Source organism: Nyctibius grandis, chromosome 1 (genome assembly GCF_013368605.1).
Source record: "Nyctibius grandis isolate bNycGra1 chromosome 1, bNycGra1.pri, whole genome shotgun sequence".
In the NCBI taxonomy this organism is placed as follows: Eukaryota; Metazoa; Chordata; class Aves; order Nyctibiiformes; family Nyctibiidae; genus Nyctibius; species Nyctibius grandis.
Genome location: NC_090658.1, coordinates 46,955,873 through 46,977,206, shown reverse-complemented (window position 1 = coordinate 46,977,206; position 21,334 = coordinate 46,955,873). Strand labels below are relative to the sequence as shown.

Genomic DNA, 21,334 nt, shown 5'->3' with positions numbered 1-21,334 from the left:
GGTCTCTGCTCTCAGTCATCCAACAACCAAAGATGAGCTCGTTTGATATAACTTCTTTTTCTTCTTGGTTACTTAGTTTCCCTGGGACAGTATCAGATGGCAGCTTCTTTAGCAGAGAAGTACTGCGACTTTGATATCCTGGTGCAAATGTGTGAGCAGACAGACAACCAGGCCAGATTACAACGTTACATGAATCAGTTTGCAGATCAGGTAACTCTTCTTCTCTAATTCCTTTAGTGTGTTATAATACATTTGCACCTGAAATGTTGCAAAAGTTACGATTTTTGGGGGGATGTCTGTTTTTTTTAATGCGTATGATACACATATGGGAGTAATGTGGAAAATTGGAGTCAAGGTTCACTGTGCAGAACTCAATGTCATATTTTTACCCTGAGACTGCAAAAGAAGTCAGCAAAAATACGGTTGCTGGCTCAATGGACGTTGGCTTGTCATGGGACCTTTTTTGTGCCTCAAACACATTGTCTCACTCCTGACATCTTTCAGCATTTTGTGACTTGTTTACTGAGGTGCTGTGGTCAGCGTAGTGTTGTTCTATTAAACTAATGTAATATAAATTTAAGGATAATTTCCAAAAGAGGAGGTGAGATCCTTAAATGTATAAATAGAAAGGTAGTTAAGAAGAGGAAGAAGGTAGGGATGTTGCTGTGGTCTTTTTTTATTGTCCTACCAGGTACTTGTTGGACAATTTTTTAATGTCTGTCAAAATCTAGTGTAAAAACCTCTAAGTGTACTGAAAAATTGGAAAGCTTAAAGAAAAGGCAATAGAGACTACTGGAAGTGAGGGGGACTGCGACAAAAGTTTACGAGAGTTGGTGAGATCAATTTGTTTAGCTTTCCACAGCAGCTATGGAAATAGAAATCCTGCAGTCTACAGGCTTCCTAAAAGAGAGTACAGAAAGGTTGTTTCATAGGAACAAGCGAAAGTATCAGAAACAGACAGAAATTATAGTAAATGTTTTTAATAGTGAGACTTAAATACACATACTGCCAAAGAGGGGGATAAACTCTCTATGTGTTCTCTTCTGGTGCTTTTTTTTTTTTTAAAGGAAAAATGTAACAGTTTTTGAAAAGAAGTTACTTCAGCGAATGTAGTGCTGAATAGATCAAGTCTAATGGATAGACTATCAGACTGGTGGGCTCTTCAAACTTTATTTTTTAAATTGTTAATGCAATTAAAATTTAGCATTCTTCTAAAATTACTCTGAAAAGACTTAAGTTAAATCTCAAACATAAATCCTGATTAGTTATGCCACATTGAAGTTTTTGAGAATAAAATAGGTGTTTTTTTAATAAAAGACATTAGTTTTTAACAATGAGAGAAATACGGTTGTAGGTTCAGTTGGAGATAGGAGGGAAAGTTTCAAAAACAGTGACAGCAGAAGCAAACATATATGAAAGGAAGTAGTAAGCACAGAGTTCTGAGCCGGGGAAAGGAAGAGGTAAAAAGTCAGACTAGAATTGTGGGTAATGTGATACCTGTTTCCATTCTTGGGGATTAACATGATGAATTTACATTTGGCACTTCCTTCACTTCCATTGAAGGATAAACCCTGCTGTGTGCATCAGCATCTCTTGCACTGTAGCTGATGAATTCTTTAAACACAATTTCTATCGAAACCCTTAAGTTCTTTCATCAACAGTGTAATTTTTTTGGGGGTATGTGTGTCTTGTTTTGTTAAGCAGGATCTTACCATGTTCTTACCAGTTGTATTTTACGAAACATTTTGCCTTAGAAGACAAAAAAGTTATTTAAATGTAACTTAAAATCTGCTCATATTCCTATTCTCTTCAGAATTTTTCAGATTTCCTGTTTCGCTGGTATTTAGAAAAAGGAAAGCGAGGGAAGCTGTTATCTCAGCCTATTGCTCAGCACGGACAGCTGGCCAGTTTCTTGCAAGCTCATGAGCATCTGAGCTGGTTACATGATATCAATAGTCAGGATCTGCAAAAGGTAGGGTTCTTAACACAACCAAAATGAAATATCGTATGTTAAATGAGTCAAGTACATATTCAAGTAGGCAAATTATCTAGTTATGACTCTACATCATCAAAAGAAGACAGCTTATCTAGGTGACTTAAGGGAGAGATGTCATGGATTATTAATGGAGTACCAAAAGCCTCCCTTCACGCACCATCTAGTATATCATAAGCCACTGCACCATGTAATGGAAATTCGGGCTGCTTTCATCCCTTGTTGGTGACTAATATTTTGTATCAAGGAAGTTTTACATGGCTATGTGATCACCACTTTGGTGGCATTGGGAGTTTACAATGAATATTAGTAGCATTATCAGTTACAATGAATATTAGTAGCATTATCAGATTATCCAGCAAGGGAAAAACTGAAATTTCTATTTCAAAACTATTTAAAGCAAAGTAATTTGGAGGCGTCACAAAAGTAAAAAATGTATTGATAACTTTAGTCACTTATATTCATAGTATAAAAGCAATATTTTTTAAATAGCTAATGTTCATGTGGATAGGTTAATGTGACATTGTTTTTAAATTTGATTCTTTGTTGCTTTGTAGGCTGCCCAGTTATTCTTTCCCTACTTCTTGTTGGTCAGTCTTCCCTTCCTCCTGCTAGACTTATGAATGTATTTCACTTTAGCAAATAAACTAATTCTAAAGAAAAATGGCTTCTTTCAATCCCTGTGCATGTTTATTAAGCACACAGAGCATGGAAACGTTTCTCTTACTACAGTTATATGTTGGTAATACTTTATGCCCTTTTGAAAAAACCACACAAAACCCAAAACCAAACCAACAAAAAGCCTCCAAACCCACCCTGAGAGTCTTTTAATATTCCGTTTGTGTCAGTTGAGGTTTTGTGTTCTATAGCAAAGCACTATGAAGAGGGGACAAGGATTCTAAAATATACAAGTAATTCAGTCTGGATAGTTTATTTCTGAGTAGGTACTCAGAAATGTTCTGTTCCTTTGTCCAGCAGACAAATTCTTGCCTAAATGTTTAGTTACTGCAGCAGTTATATGTATAATTCTGTTTTTCAAATTCCTGAATTAACAAGTAAATCAATCTGTACATGAAGTTGTCCTGTCAAACCATATTTGCCTGGCTTTTATGGCAAAGCCTTGAATGAGATCCCAGAGGATATAATACGTGAAGCTGCAATTTATCCTTTGATCACAAGGTAGCTTTTCTTGATTAGTAATGAAAATGTGTTTTGGATATAATTGGAGTAGGGATCTATATCTCTTCCTGAAGAGTGTAATGCTGAGTTTTAATGTGCAAGTTGTATAACTTTTAAAAATAAGGGTTATAGTATTACAGACAATAAATAGGTGTGAGACTGCAGTTCAGATTAAATCCTTATCTGTTAACCTTCTGATGTTAAATTCAAAACCTGATTTCTAACATCTTTATTAAATTCAGGCTCACAGAACATTGCAGACTTTAGCAAATAAGGAGACACGATATTTCGCAAAGAAGAAAACACTTCTTGGCTTGAGCAAATTAGCTGCACTGGCATCTGACTTTTCAGAAGATATACTGCAAGAGAAAATAGAAGGTAAGAAATAAAACTAGAGCAAAGCGAATAACAGACTAATGAAGTTACTGAATTAGAATAATGTTAATTTTGCAGATCGTTAATTTATTAGGCTGAGGGCTCTAACTTAATCTGGTAAGGGTAAACGGGCTGATGATTTTGCTCATTGCAGGAAGGGTAAGGAAAACAGCATAAGGCAGTAGCATTAGTATTCACCTTCACCTGTGAGTTAGCGCTATGAGCAAGGGAAGTTTGTACCTTTTCACTTTTTCTAATAACACACAAAATATTGGCATAAATAACAAACTGCACAGACTCTTTGAGAAGTCACTAGACAGTTCTGAAGTAGATGAAGCTGCATTTTATATCTCAGATGCAAGGTAAAAGATTTAATTTCTTAAAGCCTGTTTATTAAATGGCTCTCAATTTTGAATTCTTCTCAAGTCCTGAGATTCTTAGGCTGTACAAGGAAATCCTGTAACTATGTTGTAGTGTAATAATGGCCTGCAAATATATACATTTGTGATCAAGAAGTGCTTTCTCAGCATCTGACTCTATCTAGAAAGGTTACAGTGACAGTGTTTCATTGTGCTCTAGCTGAAAGGATGGTAATGGGAAAAATAGGAATACCTATTCTGCTTCATTACCAAATGGAACAGTTTCACTGCTCTGCCGTTCCTGTCACTTTGGAAAATCCCATTTTCTTGATACTGCTTGTGCAGCAAGTGTCGCTGTGAGTTTGTGAAAAAGCAGTTCCACACTAATAGTTAAGCTAATAGTGGCCACCAGGGGAAAGCTTTGAAATACTACTCAAGGTTACTACTCAAGCTTACTTCTATTGATCTGCATATTTATACGTTTTGTACAATTCTTAAAAGAAATCCTGTTGAAAAAGGCTGGGGATAATTATGATAACTAAGCAAGCTTCACAAATCATTTTTAGCTTGTAATAACAATATATCATCTGTCCTTTAAATTATAAAGCATTGCATGAAATCTTGAAATTTGTTTTTCTCACTACCGTGAGAAAAAATGATGCTAATGTGAAGAATGTCATCTTTAAATAGGAAGACCATAGAAAAATTAGGAAATCAAAGCTTTATTTTAGTAGGGTAATGGACTCTCAAAACTTGGTATGGACTTTACTCTGCTACACATTTCTGTATGACACATGACATAACTTTTGAAACTTATGCTCTTTGTTTGTCAGTTTTCTATTGATAAAGAATAATTACTTCTGCCACATTCTGCTTATCCGTTTAAACAGATAAAACACTCCTTTCAGCCATGCAATGGAACTTAGCCGGGGGGAAGGTGAGGGCAGGGCTCGCATGCTGTGGCTGAAATTTTTCCATTTTGATTGTTTTTGCCTAATAAGTTTATAATCCTGAAGCAGATGATTCTGGAAAATAAACTAATCAAAAATGGAAGAATTCATGAGATGGAGCAGGTCCATGGCACAGGTCTTCAGCCAAAAAGTAGCTCCTAAAATTTGCAACCAGCTTACTTTCCTGCGTAGTGCATCAGCTTCCCTCCAATCCTATGTATTCGTTTTGTGGTTTTGAGAAAAAAGAAGAGTTATCAGTCTGCATTACACTGGGAACCTGAGTGGGAAGTAAGAACTAGTTCACCAGCATGACAATATTGACGTGGAAGTATTTCTGTGCTTCAGGAATATAGATGAGTGTCCAAATTGAATGCTCCATAACAAACACTTGTAGGCCTGCATAATATTGTGATGTCACAGTTATTACTGTGCTATAGAATTTATTATTACATTTTAATAACATGAAGTTTTCATTTCCTTAAATGACTACAAGAAATATCAGAACAGGAACGCTTTCTGTTGCATCAGGAGACACTTCCTGAACAATTACTGGCAGAGAAACAGTTGAACCTCAATGATATGCCAGTGTTGTCTGCATCTCAGCTCATTGATGTAAGTATCTCATGTTTTCTTCATTACACAGGTAAAGTTCCAGTATGTTTTCTGCCTCTTTAAGATAAAATAAATGAGAAGATTACAGCTGTCTGTATCCCTTAGTGACTAAGCACCTAAAGATCTGATACATGAATTGGTTTATCTTTGCTTAGTTTCTACCAGCACCAAACTTCAGAATGCTGGTTTTAGTTCAAATTTCTTCTTGTTGAATGTGTGCTTTAGAGTGCTGCTAGGAGAAAAAGCAAAGAAAATCGGTGCCAGAAGTTGATTTACTGGTCTAAGCCAGTGTTTGGATATGAGACAATTTTTACCTCTATTACATTCTCAGTAGGGCAGAACCTGGAATGCAGAAGGAATAAAGAATTCCACTTTAGTGGTGAAGGATGCTGCAATCTAGAAAAAGAAAGGCCTGGAAGAGGCTTTTGGTTACCTGTTGCAGAGAGGCACACAAAGTCTTTCTACTTTACTTTTTCTTTTTTCAAAAACAAACCAAAAAACCCCCAACCCATACTGAAACAAAACCATGAACTGCTCCAGTGCTGGGATCACTAATAGCGCTGACTCCCTTTCCATACCCCTTTCTAGTGGTAGCCAGGAACCAGTAGCCTTATTCTTTCTTCCTTGTTGGCAGCGTATTTTTACCATCCAGTGATGCACATAAAAATACTCACTGAGTAACAACGATACATTGTAAAACATATCAGGTCCTGTCTAGGTGTGTCAATTTTGCAACTCCTTACTTTTCCTGTAATCCTGTGGAAAAATCAAAAGCTGATAGTGCGCTTGTTTATGTTCTCCTCATTTTCTTATAACAGCGCTAATAGCAGATTCTGAAGTCATTACCTGTATCTTTGAGTGAGGCTGTCTGTGGGATTATGGGAGACTGGGAAGTATCACTCATGACTTGGCAAGCGCTGGCACCATAACAGTTTTCCTTCTGTATTTTCTCTATTGTCAAACCAGTGTTCATACTTGCCGATTGCAATGCGAGAATGAAACTTGGAAAGTGTAAATAAAAAGAGCATTAATGTTAATTTTCCTTTAAAGTACTAATTTAGAATTGGGGGGGAGGGAGGGATGAAATATTGATGGCAAACTTGTGTGTTTTTAAAAGGTGAAAGGCAGTACGTGTGCTTAAGTACTGCTTTGAGCTTAATTACTGAAATAATTCTGAGAGCTTATTTGTGGAGCTGAGCTCTGGCTACAACAGTCCAGGAATGTTACAGCCTTAAATGGCATTTAAATTTGAAACCTAGCAGCCTTATATCCAATATCATTTGTCCACAGACCATTGTCATGTAGGTGGAATGCTGCTCTAAAACCTTAAGTATATTCCTTACTATAAAAATACTTGCAGTTGAATCAAGACATATTTTCATGAGAAGGTCATGTAAGTGGAAAATACATGGTGGTCGTCCCACAGTGAGTTGTCCGTGATATCAGTTACATTAGTTTGTAGGCTAAAAATAATTCTCTACGTTAATCTCTCCTATCGTAGATGTACATATGTGATGAAAACAAAAGGGCCAATGAGTATGACTTCAAGAAAGCACTTGATCTACTGGAATATATTTATGAGGTAGGAAAAGTTCTTTGAAGGATTTCTAATCCAGAGACTTTTTTTTTTTTAATGTATTATTATTTAAGCTAGAATGGTGCATCTGTAGTTAGTTAACAAATTAGCTTAGTGTACGGTAATTAAAAATAACCCCTGATGTGTTTTTTTCAGTTTGTTTTTAAGTCACTGGAGACTTAATGCCAAATGTGGTTTAGATCATTTAAGAAAAATGACACTCCTCATCTTCACTTCCCATTTATAGTCTATAGTTACTTTTTAGAGCCCTGCTTCCCTACAGGCTTTCTCCAAACAGGACGAAGATTATCTGTTTTCAGTAGTTTAGTTCTTGCATCTTCCCTTCATCTTTATAACTAAATTGATTTTAAAATCTAGATTTATTTTAAATAGTTCTTAATTGCATTTCTTATCTAATTTTATTTTGAATATAATTTCTTTACTGTTATTAACTAGGGTTTTTTTGCTTTATGTATGAATATGTTTATTTCTCCTGTGTTTAGTACTACATTGTTTTGTGTACTGAGTATTAATACTTAGAGTAGCATGTTACTCTAAGTTAGTTCTCTATAGTTTAAAAAGAAAATTCAGTGGTTTTTTTTCTAACTTCTCCTTTCATTTTTACAACGTAAATAGTCCAAATAATAATATTTTGCAGTAAAATAAGCTTGAGTGAACTCATTTGGTTATTTCTTCTAAAATAGTTTTCCTCTTAAATTTTGTCAGCACAATTATAAATAAAATAAATGTCACTCTAAAAACATGAGATTCAAAATGATTTTTTTCTCAGATTTGAGTCTCTAACAACTTGAATAGAACCATTCAGCACAAATTAGAGTTTGTGGTTTAGACTAGAGTCTAAAAACTAGCTGTTCCCTAGTTTTCCCTGTTTTTCTCTTGCAAAAGCGTAGTGTAAAGTCCTCTTGCTTCCAGGCTTCTAAATTGAAGAGTTCATGATTTCTTTTATCTCTTATGAGCGGAATTTGAAGTAGATGTGATGATTCGGGATGTTGAGAGGTAGAAAAAAATATATGGTCTTTTTCCTGACGTTATATTTTAAAAGGGGCTCTGACACCAATTATCTCAAAGTTTCTGTGCAATGGAGGGACTGCCCTTTCCAAGACAAATGTGTATCTTTGAAGACATTTACTAATACATTCATAAAGCATACATCCTAATGTGGACACTAATGCGTGCTAGTTAGCTTGGCCATGCTGAAAAGAGCCTTGACTTCAGTCACCATTTAGCACATTTTCAAATAAAACTTGCCTAGAATACACTTGTTTTACAGGTTGGTATTTCTTCATGTGCTTTAAAATAGGCCGTTTTTCAAATTGAGGTAGTTAGTCTTCAGCAGTTGTGTGGTGATGTAGAAAGTCTGAGCCGTGTTTTCAAATGGAAATGAACAATCCTTGGTGTTTCAACAGTCTGATCAGGTCATCTGTCAAAATAGCATGTGTTTAAAAACGATGTTCAGTAACTGAAGACTCTAATTCACTGGTTTAATCTGTGTGACAGAGTGATTATTTCTTAAAAAAAAATAATTTTAACTTACCTGTCTTTTCTCCTTATATGAATTGAAGGAAGAGGAAGTGGATGTAAATGATCTTAAACTTAAAATTCTCTGTAAGGCTCTCCAGAGAGATGGGTAAGTCCAACATGAATACAAATTACTGGGAATATTTGTGACAGCTTTTCCAGAATTACATATTAGTATACTATTCTCTAGCTCACTGAAGAGATTGCATTTCATAGCATGAGGTTAGTAAAGTATAAAGTATCTGATCTGAATGTGGTGTTATTTGTAAAGTGAAACCCCAGCAAAAAGAATCTGTAGTGCTTTGTTCGCTTAGCTCACTAAGCTCACTAAGCAACCTACTATGCATTCTCAGCACCTGAGACAGAAATGTACTCGTGTAGCTTTCATTCTTGAACCCTTTGCTTAAGGGTAAAAGAAATGACCAATGCTGAAACTTTTTTTTCCTTTGAAGCGTCTCAAATAGAAGCTTTATAAGAGCAACATGTGCAGAGGTCACTCCTGCGAACTTTTATTTCACTTATTTTTGGCCATTGAACCACATTGAGAAGTTCATGATCTTTTTGAGTTAAAACTGCATTCTTGACTGTAAGAGATCGAAGCCTTAAATAATGCTTGAGAGCCACTCTTATGGATGGTCAACACCAAATACAGGCTGAATCAATTGGCCAGAAGAATCTGCTCATCAAGCAGTGCTACTGTTCTCTCCCAGGTTAAATAACTCAAATGGCGTTTCCTCCCTTTCCTTTCTAATTTTCAGAAGTTATCCAGCTTTTCTAGCTCCCACCCATGTTCCAAGAGGACCTAAGGAAGATGAGGAGAGAATACATTCCAAATGCACTGTGCCATTTGTGATTAAAATGGAAATAAGCAGCATTTGGAATCACACTTATGCATAGGATAGATTCCAAAAGGCAGTGTTCTGTAGAAAAAAATTCCTGTTTGCATGATTAAGTTATTGTCACATATGACACAAATAATATGCAGAAACAGGTTCACACTATTCCAAGTGTTTTCTTCCCTTCCTATTCTTTTCAAGAAAGAAGAATCCAGAACTCCTATGTGGCACCAGTCCAGTAATTGGTGTATGTCCCATCTACCCTGGGCCGAGTACAGTGTTTTGCACATAATAATTAAACCATTCAAATCATATATAATGGTGACAAGATTTTGCCCACTCTGCTAGCTAACCAGATGCAATTTGAGATCACTTTGCACTGAATAGCGTTCAGAAAACTTGATGTCCCAGTTGAGTTTCCAGTCCAGTGAGGCTCACAAAGGCTTACAAAGAGGTTGATTGCTATTTCAAAAGAGGTAGTGTTAACTTTCAGCTGTGTGCAAAAGTAAGTGTTTGACATGTTACAGTACCTGCTTTTGAGGATGGCATCTGTTTTCTAGCTTAACAGCTACAAATGGTGGTAAGGTTCTTGGGTAGAATGGAGAGCCTTGCTGAGCATGCCTCTGATGTTCTGGTAGGGTCCTCACTACCTTCCTCTGTGCCTAAGAGTGATCTGTTTCCTCAAATCCTCTTAACCCCTCCTCTTCCCTCCCTTCTTCCCTTACATTCTTCCCAGTAGAATTAAAGATGAAATCCTAGAAATCTGGGAGTTTAAATGACATCCAGGGTAAAACCATGGTTTAGGTGACGTACAGAGGATTTGTCAGTAATAGCTTCTTGAGCCAGGTCCAGATCTGTTGCAAGCACGTCCCATTGGCCCAAGGACATTCATGTTCGCTTAGAGGGTGACAGGAGAACTGGTTTTGTCTGGCAATTTAACATATGGAACAGGAAATTTTCACAACTGAAACGTTAAAACCACAGCAAAAGAGGTTAGGTTGGTGTTGACTTAAAACTGCTACACATAAAGATCTGGAAATATGAAAAAATGTCATTTAAAATTACTTTCTTTTAGAAAAATCTGTTTGGGATTTTCTTATCACAGGTGAGACTTGCATTCACGAGTCTTCACATTGAATCACAAATGAGACAAACTGTATTTATTTTGTGTCTGTGTGTGCTGTTACAGGCCTGCAGCTTAGATTTTACAATTTTTTTCCTCCTCCTTCATTTCTCAGTGTTTGCTTTTTTGTTTTTTTGTTTGTTTGTTTGTTTGTTTTTTAAATATGTTAGTAAATTGCTGCTCTTGCTTTATTCTACCAAAAAAGAAATCTATACTTGCATCATCTCAATTGTAAAATATAATTATCAATTCTTGTCTTGCTGAATAATATTTTTTATTTTATCAAAGAAATAATGTTTTCTTTTACAGTTTTAGAAGATGGGAAGCATTTCTATTGTCCTCCTAACTAGACTACGTTATAGTAGTGCAATTTTATTGTAGTTTTACTCTTGGAATAAAGAATAATTAATCCAAGATAGAAAAAACCTCTTGCTTGGAGCTGTAGCCAAGCACATAACACTTAACGTGTTGAACACGTATTAATGACCTTTGATAAATTATCAGACTCCCTGCATATTTTTTCCTGTTAGTTTTCATTTGATTTCATCTGTGCAACTCTTTCTACAAATTATTCTTTGACTTGCAGATGGTCCAGTTCGGATGGTAAAGATGATCCAATTGAAGCATCTAAAGATAGCATATTTGTGAAAATATTACAAAAACTATTGAAAGAAGGTAAAGTGTACTTAAATGCAATTGAACTTCTTGAAATTGCTTAGTTGTTTCAAAAGCTGCTTAAGATGAACACTAATATAAGAAGTAGTGTTGATAAATTTGCAGAGTAATAAAAACTTCCATGTGCATTCCACTAGATAATTACAATCAAATTGAGCTAATTCTGTCTTTGTAAAACGTTGGGTGGATAAGAGATGAGCAGATTTCTTGGTTGTAATCATAGTACCCTCAAATTATTTGCTCTATAGGGCAGCCACAAGATTTTTAGCAGTTTCTTACTGTACAGTAAAGTATGCCTTCTGGAGTTAAATACATATCTTCTGTAAAATAAGGGATTAACTATTTGTCACTCAGAAGAGCTTAATCTATTTTAGCTTAAACGTGTTTTTTTTGTTTGTTTGTTTGTTTTTCCTCCTCAAAAGCAAAAAAAAAACAACAAAAAAACCCAAACAAACAAAAAAAACCCAAACAAAAAAAACCCCTAGTTAAAGCTGACCATGGGAAGTTATGGCCATGGAAATTACAGGGGGGCAGGGGAAGCAATTTAGAGTCAAAGTCAATTTTAAATATTACTGCATATGAACTTTTTCCAGAACAGAGAAGGCTCCATGTCAAAAATACAAAAATTAAGTTGTTCTGAACAGTTCTGATTTTGTTTGTTCAATGCTATCAGATTGTTTGCTTTTGTAAGATTCTCACACCCTAGACTGAAATGCTGCAACTGTATGATATATATGGCTGATCTTTCATTTCTTTTTTTTTTTTTTTTTTTTTTTTATTTTGGTGAAGTGTTATGTAAAGACTTGGATTTTAGGTTTAATCATAAATGCACTGAGACATTCTGTTTGGGTAGGAATTTTTTTTTTAAAAAACTTGGTTTTAGAGGCTACTTCAGCTTTATTGTATTTCTTGACATGTATAATAGAATTAGATCTTCTCAATTCCAAAAAAGTAATTTAACTCTGAGGCAGGCACAAGTGTTTACTTAAAAATCATCTTAACTGCTAATGCAAAGTACTTTTATCAGTGCTGTAATAAAAGGTTTTGTCTTGTAGGAGTTCAGTTAAGTGAATATTTACCGGAGGTGAAGGACTTGCTGCAAGCGAACGAACTTGGCCACCTGAAATACAATGCTTACTTCAAATTTGTGTTAAAGGCAAACTACGAACTCTATGTTCAGGGACAAGCGTGATTTTCGCTATTGTAATGTTTTTTCTAAAGAACTGGTAAATTCATGTTTACTTTTTTACGTTCTGTTCTTTTTTTGCTAAAACTTTGTAATAACATATATATGACTAATATACTTGGTCTTAAATGGATAGACGTTGACAGTTCAGTCAGGGAAGGCGGGGGTGAGTTTTCAGGCAAAAGAAAAATAAAGTTTTCATTTTCTGTGCCTTTCATAAACTTGCTGTTTCGTTTTATATCTTCATGGGTATGAGTCCTACCTGAGACTCACGGGGTGAAATGTGGGACCTGAAGGTGGAAACTTTTGCTCTCACTTCACTAGGGCTGTGATTTCAGTTCAGAGAACATACTGAAAACATTAATGCTGGATGACTGTGTAGCTTACTGAAGAAACAAATGATTATTCTATAAGATATCTCTACTCTCTCTTTGTACAACACTTTTTGCTGTTAGAAACAAGGTGATTTCAACTTTGCATTAAAGATTACTGGCACAGTTCTCATGCAAAGTCCCCTGGTCTAGTAAGTATACCATTCTTTCAGTTTCTATCTGTAAGGTTAAACTTTTAATATTTTATCTATTTAACTTTAATTTAAGCTATATCCAGATTTCTAGAATACACGTAAAAATGAGATTAACAGCTCACCACGCAGTCATTCACAGCAACTGCTTGAACCTCAGCTCAGAAGAAACCTAGAAAGCAGTTATGAAAGTGTGGGAGTCCAGCACAATCTTCCTTACTTGGCAACTTGTTCTGTACTGGCTGATGCTACTAATTTTCTTTTTTTTTCTTTTTTTCTTTTTTTCTTTTTTTTTTTTACCCCACTGACCTAGTTAGTTATCTCTGACATGGGAATAAAAAAAAATCCATTTAACTTTTCACTTTTAATTATTCTGATTGGCAGGAGATTTTAATCTTTAAATAAAAGTTACTTCAGTCTGACATGTTGCACCTTTCTTTTGCAAGTAGCTCAACAGCCCAAGACTGAATGCAGAGCAACTTGCATGCCCTTATGTTTTACTTGTCTGGCTCGGTGCCTGCTGCAACAACTTGATCCAACAGCTGAGAAGGTCAGAAGTTAAACTGGTTGAAGAGAATCCAATTTCTAGTTTTAAAAGCACAGCTCCCCTTCTGTGGCTTCCCCTCCTCCCTGTACTAATACAGTATGCTGGGCTGAGAGTCTGAACATGTTTGGAAGAATAGATGTATCTAGAGAGGTTCTAACTAATATGGGAAAGAAATGTACTAGCAGTCATCTTCTAAGATTGTTTGAAGAAGTGAACTTTGCTCTTCTGCAGCCTTGCATGGCTGAGAGAAAGAAGGGCGGGTGTAACTCCCAGCTGCAGCTTCAAAGGAGGGGGTTGTTTAGAATAATTTCACTTGCTTGTTTAAATGTCACTTTAAAGGTGGTTTCACATTATAGATAAACTCAACATTTTGGGAGAAAGGGAATAACCTAACAAATGATTGCCACCCCTGGCCGATAGTTCTACTTGAACTTTTGCTAGACTCTTTAAATTATGCTTGAAGAAGAATCTCTTTAATTGACTGTCCACAGTAAAACACATTGGGGATATCTCATCCCTTCCTAGACTGTTGACCACCTGTATTCTGTCAGGAGTGGCAGGGTAAGCCCCGGAAAGCTCGCTCCAGAAGCGGGCATTTCCGTTCATCCTTAGCGATCTGTCTGTTTCAAAGCGCCTGGCTTCTCTGTCGGGATGGGTTTGTTCCGGTTGGTGTAAAAGCATTCGCCAGGTTGTCAGGAAATGACCAGCTGAGTAGGCTTCACAACTAATGTTTTATTCTACTCCTGGGTTGGGAGGCATTTGGCATTTGTACAACGACTTTCCATCCGACTATTGCCAAAACAGAAGGCTACAGGCAGTGAGTTTACTTAAATAAAATCTCATTAAAATGACTTCTATGTCTAAACTGAAGTTTAATGTTCTTGTACTAGGAACGTTGAGCTGGTTCGCTTCGCTGTTCTGTTGGGAAGCTTGGACAAGCTGGGATTTGGGGCTACTCCTCCTCTCTGTCTTCCGTTTCATTATGTAATAAGCTGTTCTGGTGCAGAACTCTGGTCTCAGATTACTGTACGGGGAGGAAGCCTTCATTTACCACCACCTATCAAAGGTCATGCCAGAGCTCTAGGTTGTATCCAAGTGTAACAAAACCAGAAATAAACTTGGGACACAAAGATTCAGGTTTTGGTTAAAACAGTTTAAGGAGTATGGATAGCTCCTTTTGAATAAGGAAGTATATGTTTTTTCTTAAATAGTTGTTTTTCTCAGTCATGAAAAATACACATGGTACAGGATGTCCACACTTCTATCCTGTTGTCACCAGAGTAGCAGGAAGGCTTATCAGTTGTCATTTGTGATCAATTTCAGAAGCTGTGTGTTGTGGATAGTGATCTTTGTGCCCAGCTCTGTTCTGGAAACTTAACTTCAAATGTTTTTTGACTGGGGACCAAAATCAAAGTCATTTCATGAGTCCAGTTAAGTATCAGATCTAAATGCGGAAAATGATCTTTTATGCAGAACTGTAAGAATTTAATGTTGCCATTGGGCATTTTGCTGTAAACTAGATTGGGGCAGAGAGAAAATTAAAAGAAATAGAAGGGATGGAGTGGGTTTATGCTTGCGTTGGGTTTCATTGAAGGATTAAGAATGTTTATCTTTCATCAGTGTTAGACTTTGTTACTTGATTTCTGATTCAACACAACTGACCATATTTTGGAATCCAGGATGGAGCGTTACAGTTCTGTAAATAGATTTGATGGCTGCGATGCCTTTCAGTGCCTTCAGGCTTCCGATTTTTGTACTGCCAGTTGTTGATGACAGAACTGAAGAATAATACAGCAAGTTGAAGAACAGTATGAGAGAACAGCATATTTTATCCCCAGCGTACTTCAATGCAGTAACTTGACAGGAAACGAAAATCTGTACCAGAATGAAATAGAGAGCTGCCAGAGGTAAAGAGGAATGATGCCAAACTCGAGGGTGCAGAAATTAAATAGAGGAGAAATGGTCTGCTTCTCTGTTGGCCCTTCTGCTCTGCCTTGCAGTGGAGGAAATCAGCTGCAGAAACGCCTTCACTTGCAGGAGACTGCACAGCATGAACACTTCTGGCTCACTATTTCTTCTTCCTCCTCTCTTGACTCCCTACATTTTAAAATGATTTACCCTTGGCCAGTTGTGCTTTGAGAGAAGCTCTTGAAGGTTGATTTTCATCGACTCATTGGCAGGACTGCAGATCTGCTTGCGTTACCGCCTTTTCTTTCTGTCGGTAACTGGAATTTATAAAATCTTCCAAGTGTCCCACATGGAATCTCTGCTTAAATATCCATAGCTGAAGGAGATGAACTGTCCCTCTTCACTTGCACAGTACCTTGAGCTCATCAGAGATGACTTGCCTATGAGACTGGACTCCTTTTGGAAAGGGTGAGCCGCAGCGATAGCTGGAGGAGGATGCCGTGTTGCCCAGCCGAGCTCAGCGGCCAGCAATGGGCACTCGGTAAAGGCACCAGCATCCATGCCTGCGTCAGGCTTCTGGGATCAGACGGTCACTGGGATTAATGCTTCACCAGGCTTCTCTTCAGGCGTTTGTCTAACAGATGTTATCCCCTGCATTTATTTTCCATTTTTAAATCACAGCAAAGAAAAAATGCATGGCTTAACTTTCACACGGGCTGTCACCACGTACAACGTTGTTATGTGCAAACCACGGATCTACCTTGTCCCTTCAGCTTCTCTCAGGACCCCTTTTCTCCCCTGGCGCTCTCCTATACCTACGGGCAGGGTCCGTGAGGGCCCTATTTCCCTTTGTGGCCCCCGACGTCTGGGCTGCGGCAAGTCACGGCCGCACAAGCCGAAGGCCCCTCGCCTCCCCCGGCCCCGCTGAGCCCCCGGCAGGGCCGGGCCCGCTCCGCCCTCACTTCCGCGGGCCCGCTCCGGCCTCACGCCCCGGCGGCAAGGCCCCGACCTGCGCCCGGCGGGGCCGCCCTGGCGGCCCCCACCTGCTTTGCCCTTAACGGGCCCGGTGGTGCCGGGGGATTATTTCGGCCCCGGCCTCGGGCGGTGGCGGGGGGGCCCGGCAGACGCTCCTTATACGGCCGGGCCTGGCTCACCTGGGCTGCAGCCAGGAGCGCCTTCTTTGGGCAGCGCCGGGCCGGGGCCGCGCCGGGCCCGACGCCCAAATATGGCGACGGCCGGGGCCGCATTCCTGGGGGCCGGCCGCCACCGCCGCCCGCCGCGATAAAAGGCTCGGCGGCCGGCGGCGGCCCACGAGCTACCCGGCGAGGAGCGGGAGGCCTCTCTGCCAGCGCGGAGCCCACAGCCAGCCCAGGTAAGCCCCGGCCCCGCCGCCCCTCCTGGCTGCCGCCGGCCGTGAGGCTCAGCCCGCGCCCCTGTGCCCCCGCAGACAGCCGACACCATGTGCGACGAGGACGAGACCACCGCGCTCGTATGCGACAACGGCTCCGGCCTGGTGAAGGCCGGCTTCGCCGGGGATGACGCCCCCAGGGCCGTGTTCCCCTCCATCGTGGGCCGCCCCCGCCACCAGGTACGGCGCCCTCCCCTCCGAGCCTCCCCCCAAGCACTGCCACAGCCATGGTCGCGGGTCCCCGCCACCCCCCAGCCCTCTGTGTGGAGGGAGGACGCCTGGCCCGCCGGGGAGCCCTGTGCTGCTGCTTGTGGAGAGGTCACTGAGTCCCCTCTTTCCTCCCCTGCAGGGCGTCATGGTGGGTATGGGTCAGAAGGACTCCTACGTAGGAGATGAAGCCCAGAGCAAGAGAGGTATCCTGACCCTGAAGTACCCCATTGAACACGGCATCATCACAAACTGGGATGACATGGAGAAGATCTGGCACCACACCTTCTACAATGAGCTTCGTGTGGCCCCTGAGGAGCACCCCACCCTGCTCACTGAGGCCCCCCTTAACCCCAAAGCCAACCGTGAAAAGATGACCCAAATCATGTTTGAGACCTTCAACGTCCCTGCCATGTATGTGGCCATCCAGGCTGTGCTGTCCCTGTATGCCTCTGGCCGTACCACTGGTGAGTATGAGTGTCCCGCTGGCCCCTCTTCCCCAAGCAAGGATGCCCAGAACTGATGCCCTACAGCTGACAAGTGCCCTGCTCCCCAAGGGCAGGGCTCTTCGTGGGCTGCGTCTCAGGTGGCTGCTTCTTGTTTCCCCAGGTATCGTGCTGGACTCTGGCGATGGTGTGACACACAATGTCCCCATCTATGAAGGGTATGCCTTGCCCCATGCCATCATGCGCTTGGATCTGGCCGGCCGGGACCTCACTGACTACCTGATGAAGATCCTGACTGAGCGTGGCTATTCCTTCGTCACCACAGGTAAGCACTATTCTCTCCCCCAAAATGTTCCAGGGATGCTGTAGCCTCTCGCCCCATTGCGAGCCCTGTGCGTGCTTCCTGTTGTGAGTTTGTGCGTGGTCTGGGGTCCCAGCAGACCTATGGAGGAGATGCAGGTGTTCCCTGTTCCTCCTTTGCAATCACTGATGCCTTTGCTCCCCCCTGACAGCTGAACGTGAGATCGTCCGTGACATCAAGGAGAAGCTGTGCTATGTGGCGCTGGACTTTGAGAACGAGATGGCCACTGCTGCCTCTTCCTCCTCCCTTGAAAAGAGCTACGAGCTGCCTGATGGGCAGGTCATCACCATCGGCAACGAACGTTTCCGCTGCCCAGAAACCCTCTTCCAGCCTTCCTTCATTGGTGTGTGTGCCCCCTTCCCTCTCTCCTCCCCTGCCAGCTCTTCCCTCTCTCCTGAGTCCTCCCATAGAGCTCTTGCTTGGCACTAAACTTGTGCCTGCTTTTCTCCCCTTCCCTGCTCCCAGGTATGGAGTCTGCAGGGATCCATGAGACCACCTACAACAGCATCATGAAGTGCGACATTGACATCAGGAAGGACCTGTATGCCAACAACGTCATGTCTGGGGGTACCACCATGTACCCAGGTATTGCTGACCGCATGCAAAAGGAGATCACAGCCCTGGCCCCCAGCACCATGAAGATCAAGGTAAGGCTGGAGCATGAAGGACCCAGGCGCAGGAGCAGCATTCTTCTGCCCTCCTGCAAACAGGGTGTGGGGCTGTGTACATCCCTGTGCCTGCCCCCCCAGTAGTTGCTTGTTTGCTGATCTCGTCTCTCTTGGCTTTTTCTAGATCATTGCCCCACCTGAGCGTAAGTACTCTGTCTGGATCGGTGGCTCTATCCTGGCCTCCCTGTCCACCTTCCAGCAGATGTGGATCACAAAGCAGGAATACGACGAAGCTGGCCCATCTATTGTCCACCGTAAATGCTTCTAAACATGTTTACGTGATCACTTTGCCAACTACGCTCAGGATGACAACGTTTTAGGTTGCAGGCTGCCCAGGACCTGCAACAGCCATGTAACTTTCTATTTTGTAACAATTTCTGGTTACTGTTGCTGCAAAGCTGCACGTGACACAGTGTATGTAAAGTGTACATAAATTAATTTATTTTACCTCGTTTTGTTTGTTTTTAAAACCAATGCCCTGTGGAAGGAAACAAAAAACTTCAAGAAGCATTAAATCATCAGTCATTCTGTCACACCCCTAATATGGTTGTTTCTGTTGTCATTTGCATGGTTTCTTACATCGCTCGCTGATGTAGCGGGTCATCTAACAGCGAGGGCGGTGGGTGGTGGGGCTGGAGCTCCCCAGGCAGGAGAGGGACAGGGAGGGGACAGGACCCCAGCCAGAGCAGCCAGCTCTGTGTGACTTGCTTGGGTTGCAGAGAGCTCAGCCGTGCTGAGAGCGGCTGGGGGGACTGTGTGTTGCATCATGCTGCTGCAAGGTGGGTGCCCACCGCTCTGTGATGTGCTCTTCCCAGGCCTGGGGGGTAAAGGGTTACCTAGAGCCTTGGCTTCCAAAGTGTTTTGTTTGGCTCAGCCTGACAGAAAAGTAGCCCTGGCACGCTTGTGGAGCTCCAAGGCGTGATGGACGGAGGCAAGGCTGGGGCAGAGGGCAGGTGGCGGGTGCAGGTTAAATAAAGAGCTTTCCACTCCACTTATGGGAAACCTGCCGGCCATCCCGCTGTCCCTGGGGAGCCCGGGGGGCCAAGGGCAACCAGGGCCACTTCCTCACCCTGCCTGACATGCTTGCCCTTGCCAGCGGTCACACACAAGGGACTGCCTGCAAAGGGCCCATCCCCTCTTCTGCCCTCCTGGAGCCAGATCCTTCACACAGGGACTCCCTGGGAGCCTGAAGGAAAATCCCAGGGACTTCCCCCTGCCACAGGCGTTTGCCTGCCCTTTTGGTCTCCTAGGAGGTAGAGCAGGGTGGGAAGTGGGGAAGCTGCCCCTGCCTGTCGCCCTTCTCTCTTGCTGGGGTGGGGGGCTCTGGGCACCCCCTTTGCTTCCACTATCCCCCCTATCCCACCGGGTGCTCAGCTCCCTTGGGGAGCCACCCTAAAGCCCTGCCAGGCTTGGCACAGCTCCTGGGTCAGGGCATGCGTGTAGGAGCAGGCAGCCTCTGGAGGAGGACTGCTCCTGGAGCACAAGGCTCTGGCAGGAAAATAGTGCTTGAGTTTTGGGGTGTCCCTTTGCTGTGGGACACAGCAGTGCTGGGGAAAAAAAAAAAAAAAAAAGATGATTTTCAGCTAAACTTCCAGCCCAGGAAGTTTGTAGCCCTATCCCAAAGGAAAGGCCTGCAGGAGGAGCTGGCCAGATCCTTCCCTGTTATCTCAGGGGCAAGGAGGCCTACAGGCAGCCCTGGGAGCTCCTGAGCCGAGATCCTTCTCTGAGCGACTGGAGTTGAACTGGAAAGCTGGAACACGGTTGCTCTTGAAAACCAGACATGAGCTTTTACTTGCCAGTTGTTGCACAGCAGCACATACTTCATCTGCCAGCCCTGTGTTAGGATCTGGGGAGATGCCTAAGTAACAGTAAGTCCTCAGTACTTGACCCCTGGTCAGTTGTGGCTTCAGTGGTGTTACGAGATGGATTTTAGGACCTGCTTCTGTTATTTGATTAAAAGGCTGTTTTAGAAGCACAGATAAAAAGTTAAGTTCGAAAAGCAGCCTCGTGGATTAGACAGTGTTTGCTGTGGGGTAACAGCACAGACTCAGCTTTTCCACCTGTATCATTGAAGCCAGGGTCCTAAAGCCACACTAAAAGGGACCGATTCAGAGGGGGGAGGGATGCTGAGCAAGCCACCCCGCTCCAGCCTGATCAAAATCAGTGGGAGCAGAGGATGCTTGCTCCCTCTGAATGAAGACCTAGATTTTGCAGTGCCAAACTTGGGTTTAGGACGGCTTGTGTGAGCGCACCCATGGGCAGAGGGCAACCCTCTGGCAGCCAGGGTGTTGCACAGGCACTGCCATGCGTGGGGAGGCCAATTCTGCCACTGGCAGCTCCTTGTCTGCTGTCCCTAACAGCAGCATTTTGTCTCGTACTAACAGCATCAGGTATTCTCAATAGCCCTAGAGACAATTTCATCCTGTTGAAGTTAAGTGCCAAAAAGTGCATTTTTACAGCTGAAAAAATGACTGGTTCATTGTTTTGTTTGCTCAATCAATGAACTGAGGTGCAAAGAATTTTTAAGCCTGCCAAACCAAACCTGTTCAGGCTTTAATTTCAAACCAAAACACATGCTTTAATCTGAAACCAGCCTTTTATTTGGGCTTGGGATTTTCAGCAATTGAAGATACAGATTGTTTGGGAAGAGGTGCATTGGATTTTCACATGGATTTTCACAAGCCCCGGTGTTGGGAAGGTGTTTTGGGAATTTTGCTTGCACACAGCAGTCCGGGTTTGGTCTTCGTTGTGCATTTCTTGATAATTTCATTATCCTCCCTGTGCCTGTAACAGTGCTGTGGGCAGCAGGTGAAGGATCACCTGTTTTGAGAGTGGCAAAGGAATAAGCATGACCACAGAGGAG

At 41.8% G+C, this 21,334-nt stretch overlaps 2 protein-coding genes across 3 annotated transcripts in view; both read left to right on the top strand.

The window, feature by feature from the left end:
• Positions 1-12,624, top strand: part of NUP133 (nucleoporin 133) — a 35,235-nt gene extending 22,611 nt beyond the window's left edge. For both annotated transcript variants that reach the window (XM_068402167.1, XM_068402158.1), the window contains exons 19-26: positions 77-210; positions 1,814-1,972; positions 3,415-3,550; positions 5,350-5,468; positions 6,970-7,050; positions 8,628-8,692; positions 11,129-11,217; positions 12,273-12,624. In XM_068402167.1, coding sequence (XP_068258268.1) covers positions 77-210; positions 1,814-1,972; positions 3,415-3,550; positions 5,350-5,468; positions 6,970-7,050; positions 8,628-8,692; positions 11,129-11,217; positions 12,273-12,409 — 920 coding nt within the window. In that variant the 3' untranslated portion in view covers positions 12,410-12,624. The remainder of the gene's footprint in view (positions 1-76; positions 211-1,813; positions 1,973-3,414; positions 3,551-5,349; positions 5,469-6,969; positions 7,051-8,627; positions 8,693-11,128; positions 11,218-12,272) is intronic.
• A 4,019-nt stretch (positions 12,625-16,643) lies between these two features.
• ACTA1 (actin alpha 1, skeletal muscle) lies at positions 16,644-19,013 on the top strand. The gene is made up of 7 exons (XM_068417076.1): positions 16,644-16,753; positions 16,829-16,969; positions 17,139-17,463; positions 17,606-17,767; positions 17,955-18,146; positions 18,269-18,450; positions 18,596-19,013. Exons 2-7 carry the CDS (start codon positions 16,841-16,843, stop codon positions 18,737-18,739), a joined length of 1,134 nt encoding a protein of 377 aa, XP_068273177.1. The 5' UTR covers positions 16,644-16,753; positions 16,829-16,840; the 3' UTR covers positions 18,740-19,013.
• The last annotated feature ends 2,321 nt before the right edge of the window (positions 19,014-21,334 follow it).